Here is a 20,726-nt window from a genome sequence, read left to right on the forward strand (position 1 = left end):
TGAAAAAGGACTTTTTATTGTCCTTGATGCTAAAAGGTAGTTGGAGTTCAGTTGCAGCCTTGGCTTTCCTGGTATGCTCCCTGCAGGACTGGACCAGTGCAGAATAATCCTCCTTGGAGGTGACTCCCATCCTCCATCCTTTGTAGGCCTTTCTTTTTAGCCTCAGGAGATCTGCTAGGTCCCTGGAGAGCCAGGGGGGCTGCTGTGCCCTCTTGCTGCCTTTCCTCCGGGATGGAATAGAATTAGCTTGTGCATCGAGGATCGCTCCCTTGAGGAACAACCACTCTTCCTGAACTCCCCTCCCCCTGGGGTCGTGGTCCCTTAAGGCCTCACTGACAAGCCTCCTGAGCTTGTCAAAGTCGGCTTTCCTGAAATCAAGGACTTGTGTGTTGCTGACCAACTTGCCAGCTTTACGGCAGATGGTAAAGGTGATCAGCTCGCGGTTGCTATCACCCAGCTTCCCATCGATCACTAGGTCACCGATTAGGTCATCCCCAGTAGCCAGTACCAGGTCGAGCAACGCTTTACCTCTCGTTGGCCCGTAGACTTTTTGAGTCAGGTAGAGGTCATCCACGCACGATAGGAAGCTTTGCAACCACTTGGATTTTGCTGAGTGATCCTGCCACGAGATGTCTGGGTAGTTGAAGTCACCCATGACAACCATGGCCCTGGAGCATGGAGCCTGAGCCAGTTTTGGGGCGAACTCCTGGTCAAGCTCTTGCCTTTGGGTGGGAGTTCTGTAGTAGACTCCCACCATTGTGTCCCCTGTGCTGTGTTCCCCACAGATTTTAACCCAGAGGGTCTCCAGTCCTCCACTGTGTCATGCCTTTACATGTTATAGGGTGGACTACTTATTTTTAGAGTGACTCCTGGACCACTGTACCAGGTGCATTGCTCATTAGGTCTTACTGCATCAGGTCTGCCTGGGTTGAGGACATGAAGTTCTTCCTTTCAGGAGCCTGTGACCAGCAGTAAGTGCAGTTCAACCTCTTCAGGCAGAAGTGTTTTTTCACTTATAATGCTAGGAACAAAAGCATAAGCAAAGAGAAAAAGGGGTTTTGTTTTTTGAAGGAGGGAGTGGGACAAACAAACAAGGAGGGAGTGAATAACAAACAGTCTGTAACAGGTCTGTATTACTTAAGATCTGGCACTCCATGCAGAATCCCGAATTCATACCACTCCATGGTATAGGCCCTAGGCAAGAACCCTTTTTTGATCTCCCCCAGACAACTTATCCTCATTTGTTCCCTGCTGCAGTTTTTCTCTTTCCCGGTGATATTTTCTATTGCCTTCTAGTTTTTCTGTGTTTGCAAGTTGGGACCTTCTTCTTTGCAGGCCAGTCTGATAAACTCAGTGTGGGTAGCAGGGTCCAGATGTAGGACATTAAAGGCAATGAATGGCACATATATTGTCTCCTAAGTACTGGCAGATGGATGGTTCTCTGACTCTTTCTTGTCTATGTACAGCCAGTCTCTTCATGAATCAACTCCCATTTGTCTTGAACCAAGCCACCTTACAACAATCAGAAATACTTACAGAACCTACAGTATTTGTAACTTATCACAGCAACTCCCCATCTGTCAGAACACTGCTGCAGAGAAATCAGAAACAGAGAAGGACCAGAGTTTTTTATGCTGCGTGTTTATGCCCCAGAACACACAAGTTTTATAGGGGTAATGTTAGTTTTCTGAAATTGGAATCTGGTACATCAGGGGTGTCAAATTCACCCCAGGTACCATGCCAGATACAGACCGCAGGGGCTTCTCCCAGGCTGGATCCACAGTGCCAATTTGGGTAGCAGTGTGGGGCCATTTTTGGGTGGCAGTGCGAGTCCAGGGGCATGTGGAACATGGTGGCAGCATGGGTCTGGGGGTGTGTGGCAGCATGGGACTGTGTTGAGCTAGCAGCCTGGATCCAGGGGGTTGCTGTCAATGGCCATTTCCATTGGGCTCCAGGGACTCCAAATTCTGTGGCATGCCCCTTCTTCCCAACTTCCAGTAGCCCATTGGATTACTGGTAGACCAGATGGAATAGTTCCACAGGTCAAATTGCTGAGCATATGGTTAGATTGTTGCATAATCTTCCAAGAGATGTGGGTGTAATGTTGGTAGCAATAATTAGACTGGGCAAAGGACTAGATAGAATTTAAGAAAATAATTCCATGCCATGAAATGGATGGACTTAAAGACCTGTGTTAACTCATCCACTATTGCTAACTTTCCAACTCAAGGAATTTGAGGGAGGCATTCAATGAAGTATTGGTTATATATCCTTGGGATATTATTCCACATCTAAAATTTGATTTTTTTTAAAAACCTCCTTTTTAAGTTCTATTAAAACATTGCACTGCCCTGTGTAACATTTCATCTTTCAACAAAGATTTTCATCATAATAAAAGGTACCAAAGATTTAATTATGTAGAGCAGTCCCCAAGAATGTCTGACAGCACCAAAGATTATTTTTAATTGTTCTGCTCTGTGTGAAGATTAAACTGAGGTTTAATCAATTCAAGCTATTTGTAAACAGAAAAAATGCATGTATGCTAACACCTTACAAGCCATGTCTCATCCTAATAGTGCGATGAGAGTAACAGCTGACCCTCTTCTGTATGAATACTAGCTATTGCCTTCGTGATACAGACAGACACTAACTTGTGAGAAATCTCACCTCATATCACAGATAAGAACTGCGGGCCTTATAGGGGATACTGTTTTAAAATGATTCCAGCATAAGTCTGTAATTCAGAACAATTTCTACACCTGTGTGTGGTAGCTGTTTGTTCAAATCTTCTAAAATCCCTCAAAATCCTGCAAACCCTCAACGCATGCACACGTACACTCTTCTGCCCCAAAGGCAATAAAATTTTGCATGTTACTTGTTAACATTAATGTGTTTAAATTATATAAGAGGTGCTTGCATGTTGCTACTTTGACATCAAATTTCTTAGTCCATGATGTCCTCAGTGGCGGGTGTTTGGTAAATTCCCATCTGCTCTAAGAGTGTGCTCATATGTGGTTCCTAATGTTTTACTCTTTTACCCCTTCAGATCAACATGTGCGTGAGGTCTGTTTGCTTCTTGGTGCAATTCAGGGTGTTGATATTGATCTTTTGTGATTCAGTTACTATGTACCTGCAAACCTTTATCTTTTTCCTCTTTCACTGTCACAATGAGATGCACTGACACACAATAGAAGAGCATCTCCAAATTTAAACCTCTGGTGATTCACGACTGTTCTCAGTGGATAGCCCTCAACACGATTATTTGATTCTCATTTGATTAAACAGTCTGAATGCAAATGTATAATAATAGCACATGAGTATTTTCAGTCTTTGGTCTGAGTGAAAGGGTGAAAGAACTATTAGTGTTAAATTTATTCCTGGTTTGTGGGATGAAGTGCGTCTTCACCAGGTTTCAAAGTGGTTAACTAATTTGGCAGTTTAAAAAAAATCCATAAAACTATTCGTAAACCCAGAGTCACTTGTAAAAATGAGATTTTATACATGAATCAATAAAATAAACTAGCGAAGATTCCAGCAAGCCACATCCTTACCGTGGGGGTGGGGCATGCAGGCTGCGAGTCTTGGCACTTGATACAGTTTAGTCTCACAGGTCAGGATGGCACATGTCGGGGGCTGTGGTTGACACTGTGTATACAAACCTCTTAAGAGTATAGAAGTATGAGTAGGAGTCAGTAGACTATCCTAAATGCACAGCATATAGAGATTTGAAGGAAATACTTTATAAAAATTGCCTCCTAAAAACAAAAGTGTGTTCACAACAGAATATGGGAAAGCCTAAAGAAATAGACTAATCAGAGGTCTTACAGTAAAACAGAAGCTGTTAATTGGAGAGGCGGTATGGTTTCTCATCATCATTTAGAGATTTCATGGCGCTATTTAGCTTTTTGTGGGTAAAGAGGGAATTTACCTACACAGACTATTTTTACTAGCTGCACCCAATCAGTTTACAGTGGCTGCAGATAAGATTGTGTATTATCTCTGGGGAGTGTGGTTTCTCAAAACAAAGGACTCACTCCAGAATGCTCTACTGGAATAGTTCTGTTTATCAGGCTGTGCTATCTGCTCAGACAGGATTCCACCTAAATCCCAACCCAACACATGTTGGTAAAAATACGATAGAATCTAGTATGTGATCCACACTACCATACCTCCTGCCATGCCACGTGATTGTGGGATCCAGCCTCAGATCCTATCCTTCCTTATTGCTGGTACATGGGAGCCAGTTCTATAGCTGCAGGACTCTTAGCCCTGCTAATGTGTGAGACAGAGGCACTCAGCCCCAGGACCTGTGGGACTTTTCTTCCTGACAGCTGTGGGGTGCTGCTGCGGCTGAGAATCCCCTCAAGTGTGGGGGACACAGCTCTGGCAGCACTTGGTACACCCCATCATCTGGGAGCCCCATCAGCTGGGGGAGACCCTGCTATATGAACAAATTAAAAGTGGAGAGAGACCAGCTATAAAATCATCACACATTTTTCAGCTGTACCTTTATAGGTGGATGGACCTTTTTATGGCATGGTGGTTAATTTGCATGTGTAGCCAGTCTAAATTAATTGTGCAGTTAATTGTTTAATTGCACAATGCATGTAATATGTAGACGGGAACTCAGTTTTATGTTCAGCTGAATGGGATGGCAGATGTGACTTCTTTCAGGGCATTTGTCCTATTATGCTTTTCTTTGGAATCCAAGAGCCTTTTTCTCATGACATTTGGGACTAGCCGGTGTAGCCCAGAGCTGCAGTATGTGCACCCCTCCATAGAATTTTAAATGTTGTAGGTCTTTTCCAGACTCACACAGTACTTAGGAATTCTGAGTTTTGCTTTCTGTGAATGATTATAGGATTTCATATTGGGGTTGCTTCTTTTTTCCCCATTTTCCATTTTATGCAGTAGAAAAACCAGTTTCTAATACCTTTATGTCAATTATAACATGCTAATCAGACCAGGCCATGGTCATTGAAAATATTTTTGGTGTCTTGTCTCCAGGTAAGGAACACCTTCCTAGACAGAATAATGGACTCATTCCGAGCTAATCATGTGCAAGTCTATACAAACTTTTTTGACAGCACTTTAACCAGTAGAGGTCCTTTCCTAGAACCAACTCGCAACAGGAGGTGTGGACGTGAAAGATGAGAAGGAAAGCACCCTTGCATGCATGCTACAGGCATGGGGGATTGAATGGATACTGCCATTTCAGGCACAGAATGTTATCTTTAATTGCTGTGTGATATTTAGGTTGTTAGAGAAACCCAGAATAGATGCAGTACAGAATTTAAAACTGAACATAGTTTTTTTATTGGCCTGTGATGGGGACAACAACCATAGCATCTGCATAAGCCCAAGTTTCAGTCCTTACCTTTTGGTCCCGAGTTCTTGGAAGGTCTGTCAGATGTGGTTGCAGTTGCTCTCATCTCCGGCGTATTTTGGAGATTACAGCATGGTTTCAACAGGTGTTCTAACCATTGAAACTGATGTTAAGCAGAATAGAGAGAGGCAAACAGCAAAGGAAATAGTTCTTGAGATCTTTCCTACAGGCCTTCGCTACATCTTCAGGTAAAGGTGCTATAGGATCACATGTGCATGGCAGGAAGCGTGATTGTGAGATTGCGCATTAGATACCATTGCACCTTATTGCTGTGGCAGGGGGAGCCCAATGATGGGCTCCCCCTGCATTGGCAAGAAGCAGTCTCCCATGACTGGGAGGCCCCTCTGCTGAGGGGACTCCCATCCACGGGGATCACATGCAGCCAGGGCTGAGAGGCCTAGGTGGGACAGAGTCATGTCAACTGAAAGCCTCTTAGCCCTGGTTCTTTGTGTGGTGTACCTGGGCCCACCAGCCACAGGTGCTGCTACGATCTCTCAGCCCTGGGGTGTGTAGAGCACCCTGCAGCTGGGAGATCACAGCGCCTGCCATCTCCCAGACTCGAGAGTGCGTTGTGGTCCCCAGCAGCAGCTGCATTCTCCCAGCTGCCGACTGCCTACACATGCAAATTAAAGCTAGCAAGAAACCAGCTATAAAATTATTACATATTTTTGAGCAATAACTTTATATCTGGTTGGACCTCTTTAATGTGCCATAGTTAATTTGCAGGTGTAGCCAGTCTAAATGTATTGTGAAATTAACAAGGTACTTGCACAATAGATATAATATGTAGAAGGGGCCACAGTTATCTAGATGCATATACACTTTTTGAAGATTAGGAAAACAGTATTATTTTAGATACTTATTTTGAAGGATCAGAAAAGTGATTATTTGGGAAGAATGTCTCAGCCTTTTCTGTTTCCCCTTCTAGGCTAATGTGGATGAAATTCACTTCAGAGCAGTACTGTAGGCATCCATCAGTCAGCTTCTGGCCCCGTAGTATCTTAGGGGTATGTACTCACTACCACACAACTTCTTGCTGCAGCTTTCCATGTTCCTTGTGGAGAAACAGGCCAAGATCACAGAGCTTCATGCCAGAAAAGAAACAGGGTATCAGCCTAAGTACTAAAAAACATAATTTGGACCAAAATTTCTGTAACTGTAAGTAAGTATGTACTGTATAATATAGAGACATTTATAGTTATAGTTTTATATCTTGCAAAAGAAGAAGCTTGAAGCAGAAATAGGTTAACTAGATTGCCTGGCAGTGGAAGAGGATCTTAACATAGAGGATATTGTTGCAGCATGATGAAATGGCAGAAATCAAAGAGATGATTGTGTAAACTAAACAGAAAAGGCAGATTAGGTTGTGGAGGTTGGGAAGGGGATAGCATTATTCTCACCATTGAATCGATTGTGTTTGTGGTTGTGTGTTAAGGGGACCAAACAGTGGGCTCTGTGGGTGCGTCTAGATGAGCATGTGTGCTCTGGTGCGTGGCAAGTTACCCCAGGTGGAGTAGGGGAGGTTGGGGCCAGTACCTGGGCTGGCCCCAATGGGCTTACTTGGGGTCCTGGGGGCCTTCCAGGGGTCCAGTAGTGGCAATCTGGCCTCAGGGAGCCTGGCCGGCAGCCAGACCATGGATCTGGCTGGACAGGCTCCAGTTTTGGGGGGCACACACTGCCACCATGTGTACCACACTGCTTTTTTCTACTGTGGGTTTCTCACGGTGTCAAACCCGTTGTGCCATGCTGCAAGTTATCAGCGCTGGGAATACCTGCACATGTGGTGTGCAGTGCTTGTCTGGACATGCCCTGTATGACTAAAAATCTTATGTCCTAGGGATACAAATATATTAATAGAGTTACGTATATAACCAGCCTCCAGATTAGGAAAAGGGTGCTGAATACATGATGTGGAGAGTAATCAGCAACTTCAAGCATCTGCTTTTAAACTGGTCAGTGTAAACCCTGTGTAAACACTGGTCATGTAAAACCCTTTTACATGATGTGGAGAGTAATCAGGGAGGCAACTGCATCTAGTCAGCAACTTCAAGCATCTGCTTTTAAACTGGTCAGTTTTCGCACCGAGACAAGGTTAAGACAAGAAACTTCAGCACCTACAATTAAACAGTTCTAGAGCACAGCGGAGGAGGAGGATATTCTTTGCTTAGTCTTAAGAAACGTGGAGGTATTTGTTCAAAAGTAACTCTTGCTGAATTAATTGCTCATTGTACCTCTTATATTAAATAAGTTTAACACACTTGGAGGAAGGTTCCTACCCTTAGAAAAACACCTTTTCTCATGTAAGTCAGCTGGTGGCAAATCTTGAATTTCTCTTTGTAAAGAAAAGCACACTAAGGGCTGACTTTGCAAATCCCGGATAATACCAGATAAATTAATTGAAATGACAAAACATAAAGTTACTAAACACCTGAATTGGTGCAGTATGATTGGAAGGCACTGGTCCTGTAAAAGAATATCATGCTCTCATCTACTAGAATACATTGAACATGTCAACAAAATAATGGATAAAGGATATTCAACTGAGATAATTTATTTGGCCTTTAAAAAACCCTTTGGCAAAGTCACTTACTAAGAGGCTGTCAAGAAAATTAAGTAGTTGGAGAGAGAGGAGTGAAGTACTATCAAAGATTAGGAAGTTACCAAGAGACAGTAAAACAAAGGGTAGGAATAAATTATCAATTTTAAGCATGACAAAAGGTTAACAGAAGTGTGCTCCAAACTAGGACAGGGGTTGTTTTTGTATATTTAGTCGTGATCTGTAGAACACTGTGCTGGAAAAACTGCAGGTGACACAAAGTTATTTAAGTCAAGACTAGATAAGATTGAGAAGAACCTCAAAAGGACCAAACTAAGGTAGGGAATTGATCAGCATGATAGGTGAAATTGTTGACAGATATATGGTAGTGCATATTGGGAACAGTTTGAGTTAATCATGCAATTATTATTTATTGGAATTTGAAAAGTACCACTAGAAGCAGCTTATATGCAGTGCTCTAAAAACTAATACGTGGACTTGATGCTGTTTTAATAATTTCTTATGATTTAATCTTGAGTCCTTGAATTACAATATAATACCTTCCAAATTCTCTCTCTTTAAAATTCAGTTGGTAGGAAGTTCTCCTTTTTTCTCCTTCATGAAATTCTTTTTGTACATCTGCAAAAGTGTAATGTAGAGTGCATTTTGTTTCAAGACAAAGGAGGCCCTGGCAACCTGGGTGATGTTGCTGTTGTGACCTCTGAGAAAGGAAATCCAAGTCACACAGATCTGCTCTCTCTTTTCATCAGCATTCTTCAAAGGTGGCCTGCTGAGCCCTTCCAAAGGAAGCTGGGCTGTCATAAAGACTTTGTCACCTGACTGAGACCATGGCTTTGAGTGGCTTCAAAAGAAATCATATTCATGGCTGTGACATGGAGCCTCCAGAAGAATGTGTTAAAAAGAGGGTGGGGAGAGACTGATTCTTGGGGATCCTAACGATATAGCCTAACATATGCATCTCAGTGGGTATATGAGATAAAGTTACTGTAGTAATAGTGCTTGCAACCTTTATCACATATCTGCACCCCTCAAAAAGGAAAAATCACATTCCACAATATTTTCAGTAGTATTTACAGCACTTTCATTATATTTTTTCCTATCTATAGTATATCACATTATTCTACTGGGGTTGGGATTTAAAACTGACTTCGGATGATATAAGAGCTGGGCTTCAGCAATGGTCTTTAATTTTTCATTTGTTGCCATTTAAAAACAAATTAATGAATCCAACTCATAAAATAATAGATTTAACTTTCAGAAACATAATCAATCCCTCCAAATATACACCAAAACAGACATTCATCTTCTGTCAACAGCGCTAGCACAATCGAAATCAATACCTTAAAGCAGGGGTGTCAAAAATATGGCTAGTGGGCTGGGTCCGTCCTCTGAAGCCATATCACCTGGCCACCAGTGCTGCCCATGGGTCTCAGAGTGACCCACATGCTACGTGGTGTGCCAGATTGCCCTGCGTGATGCATGGGCTGCCTGTTCCAGCTCATGTCCTGGAGTGGAAAGCAGCTGCTGTGAACCTCTCAGCTCCAGAGAGGCTGTGTGCTGCTCTGGGGCTGTGCTACATGCACAGTTGCTCTGGGGCTCCATACTGCACAACCTGGTGCTGGAAGCACAGCTCCAGATCCAAAATGTGGAGCTGGTCTGTGGGTCTGATGTGGCCCGCAGATTAACACCACGCCACACATTGGGCCCCGGTCTGGATGAGTTTGACAACCCTGCCTTAAGTTTACTGGTTTTGTAAATATCACATTTGTATCATGTTAAGAATGTTGTTCTGTAAATTATGTTCTGCTGAGATTCCCTCTGACTCTCTGTGTACCACTTAAACTTTGCAACCTTTGGGTACTGCTGCACTGTAATCAGAGCAGCATCAGTGAAATGCAGTTTTACTGAGTGCAGAGCGGTATAGAACAGGAGAGAGATGTTTGGCTCACTAACCACTCGTCTCTGCCAGCCTTAAATCAGATCCTGTTTAGATCACTGGTAAATCTGGTTGAAATGCAAGATTTCTGGTTCACAAGAGATTTGCATATATTTTTTATAATATGCATATGGTTTTCATTTGAACCAGACTGAAACCAAGTTTTTAAAAACAATTTCTCATGAACAGGAGATTCTGAAAAAGTTTTATTGTGGAAACAACAAAATATGGTGTTTCCAAAATGAAATATGCCGTGAGGGAAATCTGCATGATGAGCTATCCTGGAGCCATAGGCTAAGTACAGACAGTCAAAAAGCCTGAGGCTGAATCGATTCAGTCTTTGCAGGTTAGCCTAAAATGCACAGATTAAATTGAAACAAGTAAACAGACATTTACCTTTGATTCAGGAAATGCAGCCACATACCTGCAGTGGCTCAGGCCAGAAGCTGGGGGGCACTAGAGCACAGCTCTCTGGCTGTATGTTCACTTCCTCTTCCTGCTGCCCCAGAGGTCTCTGGGATTTGCAGTCCAGACTTAAAACATCAGGACTCTGCAGGGTTGCTCATCACTTCTTCTTCCTGCTTCCAGGTGCCTCTGGTATTTGTAGTCTACAATTGCAGCCAGCTGTAAGTTTGAGCAAGGGAAGGGGTGTTTAACCGTCATCTTTGCCCTTCCCCCCCACCCCTGTAGACTGGGCTGCATCCCCAGCAAGGCATGCCCCCCACCCCACCCACTTGTCAGCCAGCCCTCACTGCTCTGGCTAGAGAGCAGAGAGGTGGGGCCAACCCTGCTCTTTGGAGTAGACAGCACAGCCCAGGGTTGCAAAATGCTGGGATGCTGCAAGACTCTGATTTAACTTAAACCAGGAAGGGGTCTGGGACAGAAGTTCCATAAACTGGTTTGACCCAAATCACTTAAGTCTGATACCATTTTCAACCAGGTTTATCTTAAATCAGTTTTAACCATGTTAAAACTGGTTTATGTGCACTAAGTTTCTGTTTTGTTACAGGTTTAAACCAGTTTCTGATCACTTAAACCAGTTTATGTGTAGCTTCTGTCCCTAGCCATAGACTCTAAGAGCCTGGGTCTTCCTAGGGTCTCGGTCCTGGCTCTGTGGCAGGGAGACCAGGCTCTGAGAAACCACAGTTAAAGCTGTAGCTTCCCAGTCTGCCATTGCAGAGTTGGGAACTGAGCTCCAGTTAGTCCCAGGACTTCCAGACTCCCATGTTCACAGCAGTGAGTTATAAAGCCTTGGCTGGCTGCCTTCCATCACTCTGGAAGCACCAAGGTCAATAAGGAAATGAGACAGGGTCACATGAGAACCCTGCCTTTGACCTGATGATGGTTATTGAACCCCAGATGCCTTAGGTAAAACATTTCAGGTTCAGTGAACAGCCATTTCTCAACAAAAATTTGTTTTGTTGAAAAACTTCCAACCACTCTAGTCAAGTGAAAATGATTGTATTGATTTCAGCCTGGTGCCAGTTCATCCAGATCATACATTCACTCAGGGGTCTAGAACAAATTTACATGTCTGGCAATCTTTGCTTGAGGAATATCTAGGGTTAATATTGGGTAATTGTATCACAATGCACTGAGGAGGCTGTATAGGCAAGTTTGCTTTGCACCTGCTGGCATTATGCTTGGCTCAGTTACCCCTTTCTTAAACGCTAAATATATCTATATCTATATATATATGGTTAAAGCTAAATATATGCACACTATATATACTTAAATATATATATAGATATAGATATACTATAATGCTATATACCCCCCTCACAAATATATGCACGTTTTATATGAAACATGCATATATGTGTGAGGTAGCTCTGAAAGGCAGTAATTGAGGGAGGCCCCCAATGTACTAGGCCAGTGGATCTGTGGTATGCGGACAACCTGTCAGTGGCACGTGTTAACAGAATTTTTATAATGACTTTATATGATAGAAAATTGCTGGTGGTATTTAAGGTTGAACTGAAAAATTTGCTGATGGTACTTAAGGTTGTATCGTTTTAAATTGATGGTGCGCAACCTGTCAGAGTTTGGGACCCACTGTGCTGGGCAAACATAGGCAGAGACAGTTCCTGTCCAGAACAAATTGAAGATGTTCAATTCAAACAAAAAACCAAACCAAACCAAGCCAAAACAAAACAAAAAACAAACAACAAACAAAAAGGTAAATCTTTCCAGATAGTGCTTGATCAAATAATATTGGCTGTTTCATCATATTTATTCTTTGTCATAACAAAATCTTTCATTTTCTGATAGAATAAGTTAGCCACTGACAAAGCTTGTTGCAATTTAGATAAACAGGAACCATTTTTTTTCTTCTAATAGAGGATTCATATGGGACTTAAACTGAGTAGAAGGGTTACTATTCACATTAGTGTTTCCAGGCTTGCACTGTTTATGGAGGATTATTAGGCTATTCTTCTGTAGGAAGAATCAGTTTTATGCAGTGGTGAAAGTTAGGATCAGGTCATAAGGGCTACCAATTTTGATGATGCAGAAAGATATCCTATTTTATTTTTCAACAGGCCTTGAGATTTAAATACTTTGCCCTCTGTGTGCAATAATGCCATTTTTATTAATAATGGATTTTATTCAGCATCTTTCATGTCAGCTAACTGGCAAACCTTTCATTTCATTTCCTTAATAAAGATGTGTGCAAGTGTGGCATAGGGGTGAAACATCTCCAGTATTTGTATAGCTTGTTTCTTAAATGTAGGTGTTTTTTGTTCTTAACCATTTAATCAGGTTCACCAACACCAGGACAGGGGAGAGACCTTCCAGTGCCAGCTATGCCCTTTCACCTCCTCTCGCCACTTCAGCTTGAAACTCCACATGCGTTGCCATCAGCACTTCCTCAGGACAGAATCCAAAGTGAAGGAGGAAATCCCAGAAACTGAGATCAAGGGGTCACCACAGCTAAATAATGACTCTTGTCCTACACAGAAGAGGGAAGGAGGATCTGAGCTTATAGGACCTGCTTCTGTGTCTAAAACACCTGACCTGGCTGGGCAGGCCAGTACTGGTGTCCCACCCTTATTAGTAAAGGAAGAGCTCAAAGATGACAATGGCATCTCAGCTGCATCCTTTGCTTTTAGCACTGTCGACAGAGCCGCCAACAACAGAAAGCTGAAAGACTCCTCTGACTTTGTGGCCAATACAGCCTCAGCATTATTCAGCCAGGACATCTCTGTCAAGATGGCGTCGGACTTTCTCATGAAGCTGTCAGGTAATTGATCAGCGGGCAGCAGATGCCACTCCTCCTCCTTCAAGCTTAAGAAACCCTTCTGTTTTGTACGTGCTAACTTATGGATTTGTCAAAAATTTTTAAAAAGAAATAGAAATTGGGCCGAAGAGGACCTGCTCAGGTCATATTGAATCAGCATCAGAATCTAGAAATTCAAGAAGTCGTATTCCTAGTTCCTGGATGTAAGAATTAAACTATAATTCTGGGGAGGTCCTATTGTTTAATTCTTACATCCAGGAACTCGCATTCAGTTCCTTGCATCCAGGAACTCTTACATATAGGATCTCAGTTTCTGGGGAGGCTTAATTCGTACATCCAGGAACTAGGAATAAGATCTCCATTTTCTGGTGCTGATTTCAGTATGACCTGAGCAGGTCTTGTTCAGCCCAGTTTTCATAAGAGCTGGGCATCCATAGAATCCAGTTGAAGTCAGTCAGAGCCATGAATGCACAGCATTTCAGAAAATCAGGCCTTTTGGCTCCCTCTGCTTTTACTTACCTGGTATATGGGGCTATTAATGCTCTCTCCTCCTCAGGAATTTGAGGACCTTAATCAATCAATGGAAGTATGTAAAGTATGGAAGACGTGTTACTTTATTTTCTTGATTATCGTCGTCAAAATGTTGATAGCCCAAGAGACACATGAAGACGTTCTGAAAGTCTTTATTATCTTTTTTAAATTGAATTCCGTGTCTAATGCAGGTGGTGGTGTCTTTTTCCTCCCTCAGATGGTTGCCTGCTGAATAATTTTATGAAACTGAGCGTATGCGTCTAGGGAGAGTCCACCGCATTTTCTGTATTCTGTTGTTGATTTGACTGAATATTTCAGTATTGGGAATATCCTGGAGGGGAGGGATGTATTACACTAAACATTAAAAAAATTGGATTTACAGTTAAAAAGAAAGGAAGGAGGGGAGGAAGTTGGTAGAGAATCCAGCTTGTCTAACATGTAGATGGCAGTCCCCAACGTGATTTGCAAATGCCATATCAGTCCTTTGGAGATTGACAATACCCTTTTAAATGAAGAATAATTGGTCACCCCTTCCTTTAAATGGAATTTGAGTTGCATTTCAGTAAATGTCATTGCCAGGTGAACCAGAGGTTCAGCTTTGCTGTAATGTGTGCCTGCTTGGTGATACTGCAGTCATGTCTTTTGGAATTGCTCAGTGTCCTGATCTGCCCCAGATCTTTGTACCTCTGGGAGCACAAATACTTTTTGCTTGTGAACGTAGGATGGAATGAGAAGAGATGGAAAATAAAGGCTAAGGCTTCATACAGCCAGTCAGCAAAAAGGAAAAGGGTGAAGGAAAAGAGGAATAAGAAGCTTAACAGGATGGGAATAACAAAAAAATGTCCACTGTGTGTCAGAAGCAGCAAGGAAAAGCTCAGCATTTTAGAAATGTGGTGACATTTTGTCCCTTTTTGATATGGAAGAACATTTGTTGTTACTGTGTTTCCATTTTATTTTTGTTGTGTTTAAAATGTAGATTAAAACAATTGTTTGGGGGGTTTTGTGACATCTGTTGTAGATGAGCTAGATAAGCATTGCTTAAGTGCATGTTATGCAGTAAGTGGCTCTAGACCTCCATTGTACTGAATAGTAAATAATAGAGCTCATGATGGCTTCTTATGGCATGAATGAGAGCAGAAAGCAAGAGAAGGGGAAAAGCCTGCTCACTGAAAAAGCACACAACATTTTGATCTGTCACTTTCTACGTAATATTTGATGAGGAGCTGTTTATGGTTTGGCAGATAGTCATGCTTTAAATGACTGATCTATTGGCATCAGAAAGAGAATGCAACTGTATGTTACTCATGCAAAAGGCCCATGCATTTATTTTATGGTGACTTACTAAAGGTCTTGAAACCTGACTTGTATGCACTGTTACCTAGCAACATGTTATAAAGTCACTGGGGAGTGAGATGTATCTGTAATTTTGTGTGTGTGCATATTTGGATGAAAATGTACTGCCAGAATCACCAAGTTTACTACACTAGGAAGAAGATGTTACGTTATGTTATGTTAGAGGTAAAGGAACCTGTTTTCCAAGGAGCCTTACATTTTGGGGCAGAATTTATGGTTCTATATGTTCAACTGCTACTATTACCTATGCAGTGTGCCACAGAATAATAGCAGTAGAGGGGTTTTTTTGTTTAGCAGCTTTGCTAAATATTAGCTATGGTTTTGCTAACTGTTTCCAGGTTTTTAACTTACCATGCTGAACCCAATCCTTTTGATTTGCTCCTTTTAGACTCTGGTTCAGTCTATTAAAACTTCTATTATTAGACTTACCTTTTCAAGAAATTACATATTTCCACTTTTCAAATTGCACATGCCAGACACTTGCCATAGAGAAAATCAGACTGGAGGTGACTCTGTAAGATTTTCTTAAATAAAAGATAAAAACCTAGTTAACAAATTTTAAATCCAAAAAAAACTTTAAAAAACCCCCCAAACCACAAAACAGATTGCGAAATACTTTCCCAGTTTTTGTCCATATTCAACAATTCTTGCTAGCCTTCCTTTAAAGTACTTCCAAGTGTTTTATTTAAATTGGAGAGGCTTATAGATTATATTGGTTATTAGTTACTGAGGATGAACAAACAGCATATGTATATTTGTTGTAGCCCTGATCCGCCCTATTATCGAAGTATGGACTTAACTTTTCCCCTATTTAAATTAATCTACTCACATGCTTCAAGTTATGCATGAACTGAAGTGTTTTGCTGGATCAGGGCAACGTGTTTTCTGCTCCTGTGCATCAATTCTGTATAGAACTGTATTTGTGTGTTAACAGTGCTTTCTTCTGTTTTGAAAGGTTTCAGCATTAGAAATTTCAAAAAATGTATCCGTTTAAAATATTTAGCCCTTCCACTCATTTTCTAAATTTGCTTCCTTTTGTTATAAAACAGGGTTTTCTCTCATTAAGCCAAATTACCATGGCCAGCATAGTATAATAAAACTGTTACTGCACTAGTGTTATGTGTAGAATTTACTTTCATAATGTTTTAAAATAAATGAGTCCCATTGAAATAAATGTGATTCTAGCACTATTGATTTCAAAGGGACTTTGTGTGGAAACGATAATTGTAAAGCACACTTTATTCGCTCCCTCCCTCCCTCTCTCTTCCATTTCTGTTGCTCTGCACAACATCTCTTTACAGCCTTTTGTCGCATACTTTCAGTTGTACACTGCTTCTACTGTTCTTTTTATGTTGTCTGAATTACTCATGTGATAACACTTTAATATGGAATAAGGCTAACAGGACCACATATAGTGTGTGGCTAGCTGCAAACTATGTTTAATGGGATAGAAAAAAAGATAACCTTTCTAATTCATGACTGATGTCAGAGCCATACAAAAATACAAATTGTATGTTTTTTGGAAATAATACCATGTTGGGATTTTGCTAACTGGCCAAAAACCACTTTATACTCTGAGATCATGTTTCCTGAGCTGAGTTCATTCGTGGAAAAAATGAAGTCCTAAATCAGCTGACTGCCACAAACAATACATATGTAGGTAAATCGCAACATTAGATATTAAGGTTATTCATATTTCATTAACCCTTGAAACTTGTGGGGGTCAAGCAAGCAATATGAAATGCTGCAAAGCTTGTCATCAGCAGTGCTGAACTGGCTAGTTAGGAGATTCTTCAAAAGGCTATTTTTAAAATAGTATAAAAAGTAGGCCCAATTACGTTTTTATAATTGTTATATTTCTTTAGCAGTTTCAAATAAAAGAATATGCCGCATCTATTTTAAGTCAATAGTTTATGTCAAAGTGGGAGATTTCAGTTAGAATATATTAGCACATAAGACTGGCAGTTTATTGACCAAAGCTCTGATATTGCTCTTAGGGTAGGCCAGTGGTTTTCAACCTTTTTTCATTTGCGGACCTCTAAACATTTTTAAAAGGAGGTTCAGACCCTTTTGGAAATTTCAAATGGAGGTGTAGCCCCCTTTGAATTGTAAGTGGATATTCACACACTTTTGATTGATCGTAGTTGTCTTAAACATAGTCTGCAGACTCCCAGCGATCCATAGACCACAAGTTGAAAAACACTGGTGTGGACTTCCGATGCCATCAGGATACTTCTTTGAATCATCTCTTCAGATTCAGAATTTCACCAGGACTCTTACTTGAAAGTAAAACTCAAAAAGGCCATTAACATAGTTAATTGAAACTTAAGCAAATAAAAGCTTTTAATCATCTTTGCCTCTGATACATCATCAGTTTCCCCTTCCCTTTGCCGATTGGTTGTGAGTTTTTTTTGGCATCATTCAAACCAAATATCACATATCTTACACCTCCCTGAAACACCTATAATGTAGCCAGAAGTAGCACTGTAAACTCTGCTCTGCTGCAGTCACATGAATTTCAGTGTAGAAAACTACTTCCCAATGTCACTTGTCCCAGTATACATAAGGAAACATATATACCTGTGATTCTAGAGAGTGTATTTTCAATCTAGATTTAAAATGAAACATAAGTTCTATTAACAAAAACAAATACAATGATAATTCTGTTTCTCCTGTCATGACTCCTGCCTAGAGCAATGGCCCATAATTTATGGGCCTGTCTGTCAAATCCACTGGATTGTTCATTCAATTTGTTTTCAATAAAGTTCCCCTTACCAGCATTTTAAACCAACCTTCCCTTTTACAGTCTGTGCTTTTATGGGGGAGAGCAGGGATTTCCACTCCTTTTTCCTCTGTGACAGCAGAGCCTTTTGCAAGGAATTCTTTCCTATCAGAAACAAATTTAACTTCATTTCTTCCCACCCATAGCTTTGTCCTTATCTGCCGTGGAGGGGAGAGTCTTTGCAAATGATCTTGCCACATGGTGGTAAGAAGCCAGGACTTTGCTGCATACGAGATTGAGGATATACCAGGAGTTCAACACGGTGGTTCAGGCAAACTGACTTGCTTCCATTCAGGGCCATTCCATTGCAAGCAGCACTCCACTTGACTGGCAAACAGTTTGGCATACCCTTAAGGATAGTAGCAGAGGTGAACCGTGCAAGCCTTCAGCTTAGCAGAACATTTATGTAACGGTAAAGACAGCAAATGTGTCCTGGCTCATTCAGTAGGCTCCACAAAAATGAGCCTCCCCCCATTTTTCTGCATATTTCTTCCTATGACAAGTCACATGCATACTCCACACTCTCTTCTGGATTGATTGTTCACTAGCTGGTTAAAACCCAGTCAGAAAAGGAGAAAGGGAACTTCTTGTAGCAGCATTTGTATATAAACTAATGCTCCATGTTTTTCTTAAAGCTCAGATCCCTCCCAAGCATATTTATCCTTCAGTTCAAGGGAGCTTTAAGAGAAAGCAGGCTAGTTAGCTGTCCTTTTTCCAAACCTTTTACTATTCCCAACCTTATAATATTACAAAATAAAATTATTTTCAGAGCTATGAACTTTAACAGTCTTTATAAGTCCTTGAACAGTTGGGGAGTTTAGTAGCAGCATCCTTTCCTTTTAAACCTTTTCTACCCTGTAATGTCATTGCTTAGGTTGGGGCTGTCCAACTTTGAGGCAGCCAGGAGCCATATAAGGTGAGGGCCACAGACCCAGGACCAGTGCCCATCCAGGATTCCCCATGCTATTTGGGCAGTCCAGCAACCATCCCCCCACCTCGCTTCCTGCCATGCACAAAACCCAGCAGCTTGTCTCCCTGCTCTCCTGGCCATAGGCACTGCGTGGGCACCTTCAAAGTTCACTGCTGTGCAAACAGTCTGGTCCCTTTCCCCTGTCCTGCTCCCAGTCCAAGGGGGTAGGGACAGGAAATAGAAGTCAAAGGAGGAATGGGGAACCCAAAGAACCCAGATGCCATAGCAGGAGCAATAGAAACTAATTCACCAATTCTTCCTCTTGCAGGGGGTACAGATTTTTCTCTTGTTCCTGGCTATCCTCAAGCATAAGCCGTGGTCTCCATAGAGGTTACCAGAGTTCATCTGTATGTTTTTTTTCTCCCACCTTTCTATTACTATAGCAAAAAATGGCCAGTAAAAGACACATCAGTTGTACCTTTACTGACCTCAGCTTCCTTTTGGATGTGAAGGTCCAGTAACAAAAAGGGGTTTCTTCAAATATAGTGAATATGATTAATCTAAATCCCTTGGCTGTTCCCAGTCTCCAGTGCCCAGAAACTCTCATCTGGGGCGTTAGTGTTTATTGAGTCATTCAGATGTTCTAACCTCAGTCCTACCCAGGCTAAAGTGCTGTTCCTCTTGTTTTCGTGCCATAAAAGTCACAGTGGAGTTCCCTATGGAAAGGTTTTGTCTCATCTGCCAAGTTCTGGGAGGAAGTTATTTAAGTTCAGGTCTCAGTACTTTCTGTCATTCAACTTCTTCCATGGAGTCTTTGGTTGCATCTTGCTGTCACATGTCTCTTGTATTTTGTGACGACTAATAAGACAGTTTTGTATTATGCTGATGTAATATGGGGACAGAGTCATTTGTTACAACTACTTTGAACCATGGTGGGTTTATTTGCTCTCTCTGTCGATCTTTTTCTTGTGGCCTTCAGTTCAGCAGAAAGGTTAAGTGCTTGGGGATTCTTTTACTGTCTTAAATTCTTCCTTTCAATTATCTAGTAGATGGACCACTGGCTAGTACTTCATTGTGCCCAACGTATAACACTGAGCTTCACTTGGAGCTGTCTGTGACTTTTCTTTTTTTCAATCATAGGCATTTTGACCACTTAGAAATACACAGTAAGTAAACTGGTCAGCAGCTTCTGTCAAAACCTTTCAGCTTAGTGGTGGAAGCCCAAGGCTTTTTCTTGTGGTGTCTGGCAGTTTCAGGAAAGTGCGTCATTATCTTTAAAGATCTACTTTGCCAAGTGGATCAAATGGTCCCATTTTCAAGAAAGATAAAACTCAGCAATCTGGAAATCTTTGGGTCTTATTCTGTTAGTAATTCATAATGTAATGAATGAAGAAACATTGGCCCTCTGAAAAAAAGCTGCTGCTTGCTGATCAATACATTTTTTCTATGCATTACACAATTGAACTGCTATCTTCTTTGGAGTCAATCTACAGGCAACATATCCTTCAGTTTGTTCTCATTGTATTTCAGGATGAAGGTAAGCTAATACAAGTTAATTATATATGTGTATGTAATTTTTTGTGTGTAAATAGAGAACATTATTCATTCTGGAAAGAAATAATTGTGTAGTTCAAAGCTATTTGAATAGACTTAACATCTCTTTAATCCTAGGCTGGTTCTAATTTGTAAAAGGTTTTTCAGTTGTCTTTTTTTATTTGACCCACAGTCACCTTTATTTGCAATGGCTTTTGTTAGGCCTGCTCGCTGTTTCTCCCAATCTGCTTTGTGATTTGTCACTGTTTGCTATTTCTCATGTATTATGAATCCTCTCCAGAGTTCTGGATCTAAGACAGGAGTGATATAAAATTAGTTTGTTTGCCTGTAATTTTAATTTATCTTAGTATGGATCCACTGTTGTATAGATCCACTTCCTTATGCTTACATACTGCCCCGTGTAGGCTTGATTTACCTTAGAAATACCCTTTTGTGCTGGTTTAGTTGAACTGTTTCTGGTTTTGGTTTTTGGAGGCTTT

The 20,726-nt window shown here is 41.3% G+C and overlaps 1 protein-coding gene across 1 annotated transcript in view; it reads left to right on the top strand.

The window, feature by feature from the left end:
* Nucleotides 1-20,726, top strand: part of ZNF827 (zinc finger protein 827) — a 165,888-nt gene that overhangs the window by 40,693 nt on the left and 104,469 nt on the right. The window contains exon 5 of the mRNA XM_025204324.1: nt 12,640-13,120. Coding sequence (XP_025060109.1) covers nt 12,640-13,120 — 481 coding nt within the window. The remainder of the gene's footprint in view (nt 1-12,639; nt 13,121-20,726) is intronic.

This window comes from Alligator sinensis, unplaced genomic scaffold (assembly GCF_000455745.1).
Source record: "Alligator sinensis unplaced genomic scaffold, ASM45574v1 scaffold169_2, whole genome shotgun sequence".
NCBI lineage: Eukaryota > Metazoa > Chordata > Crocodylia > Alligatoridae > Alligator > Alligator sinensis.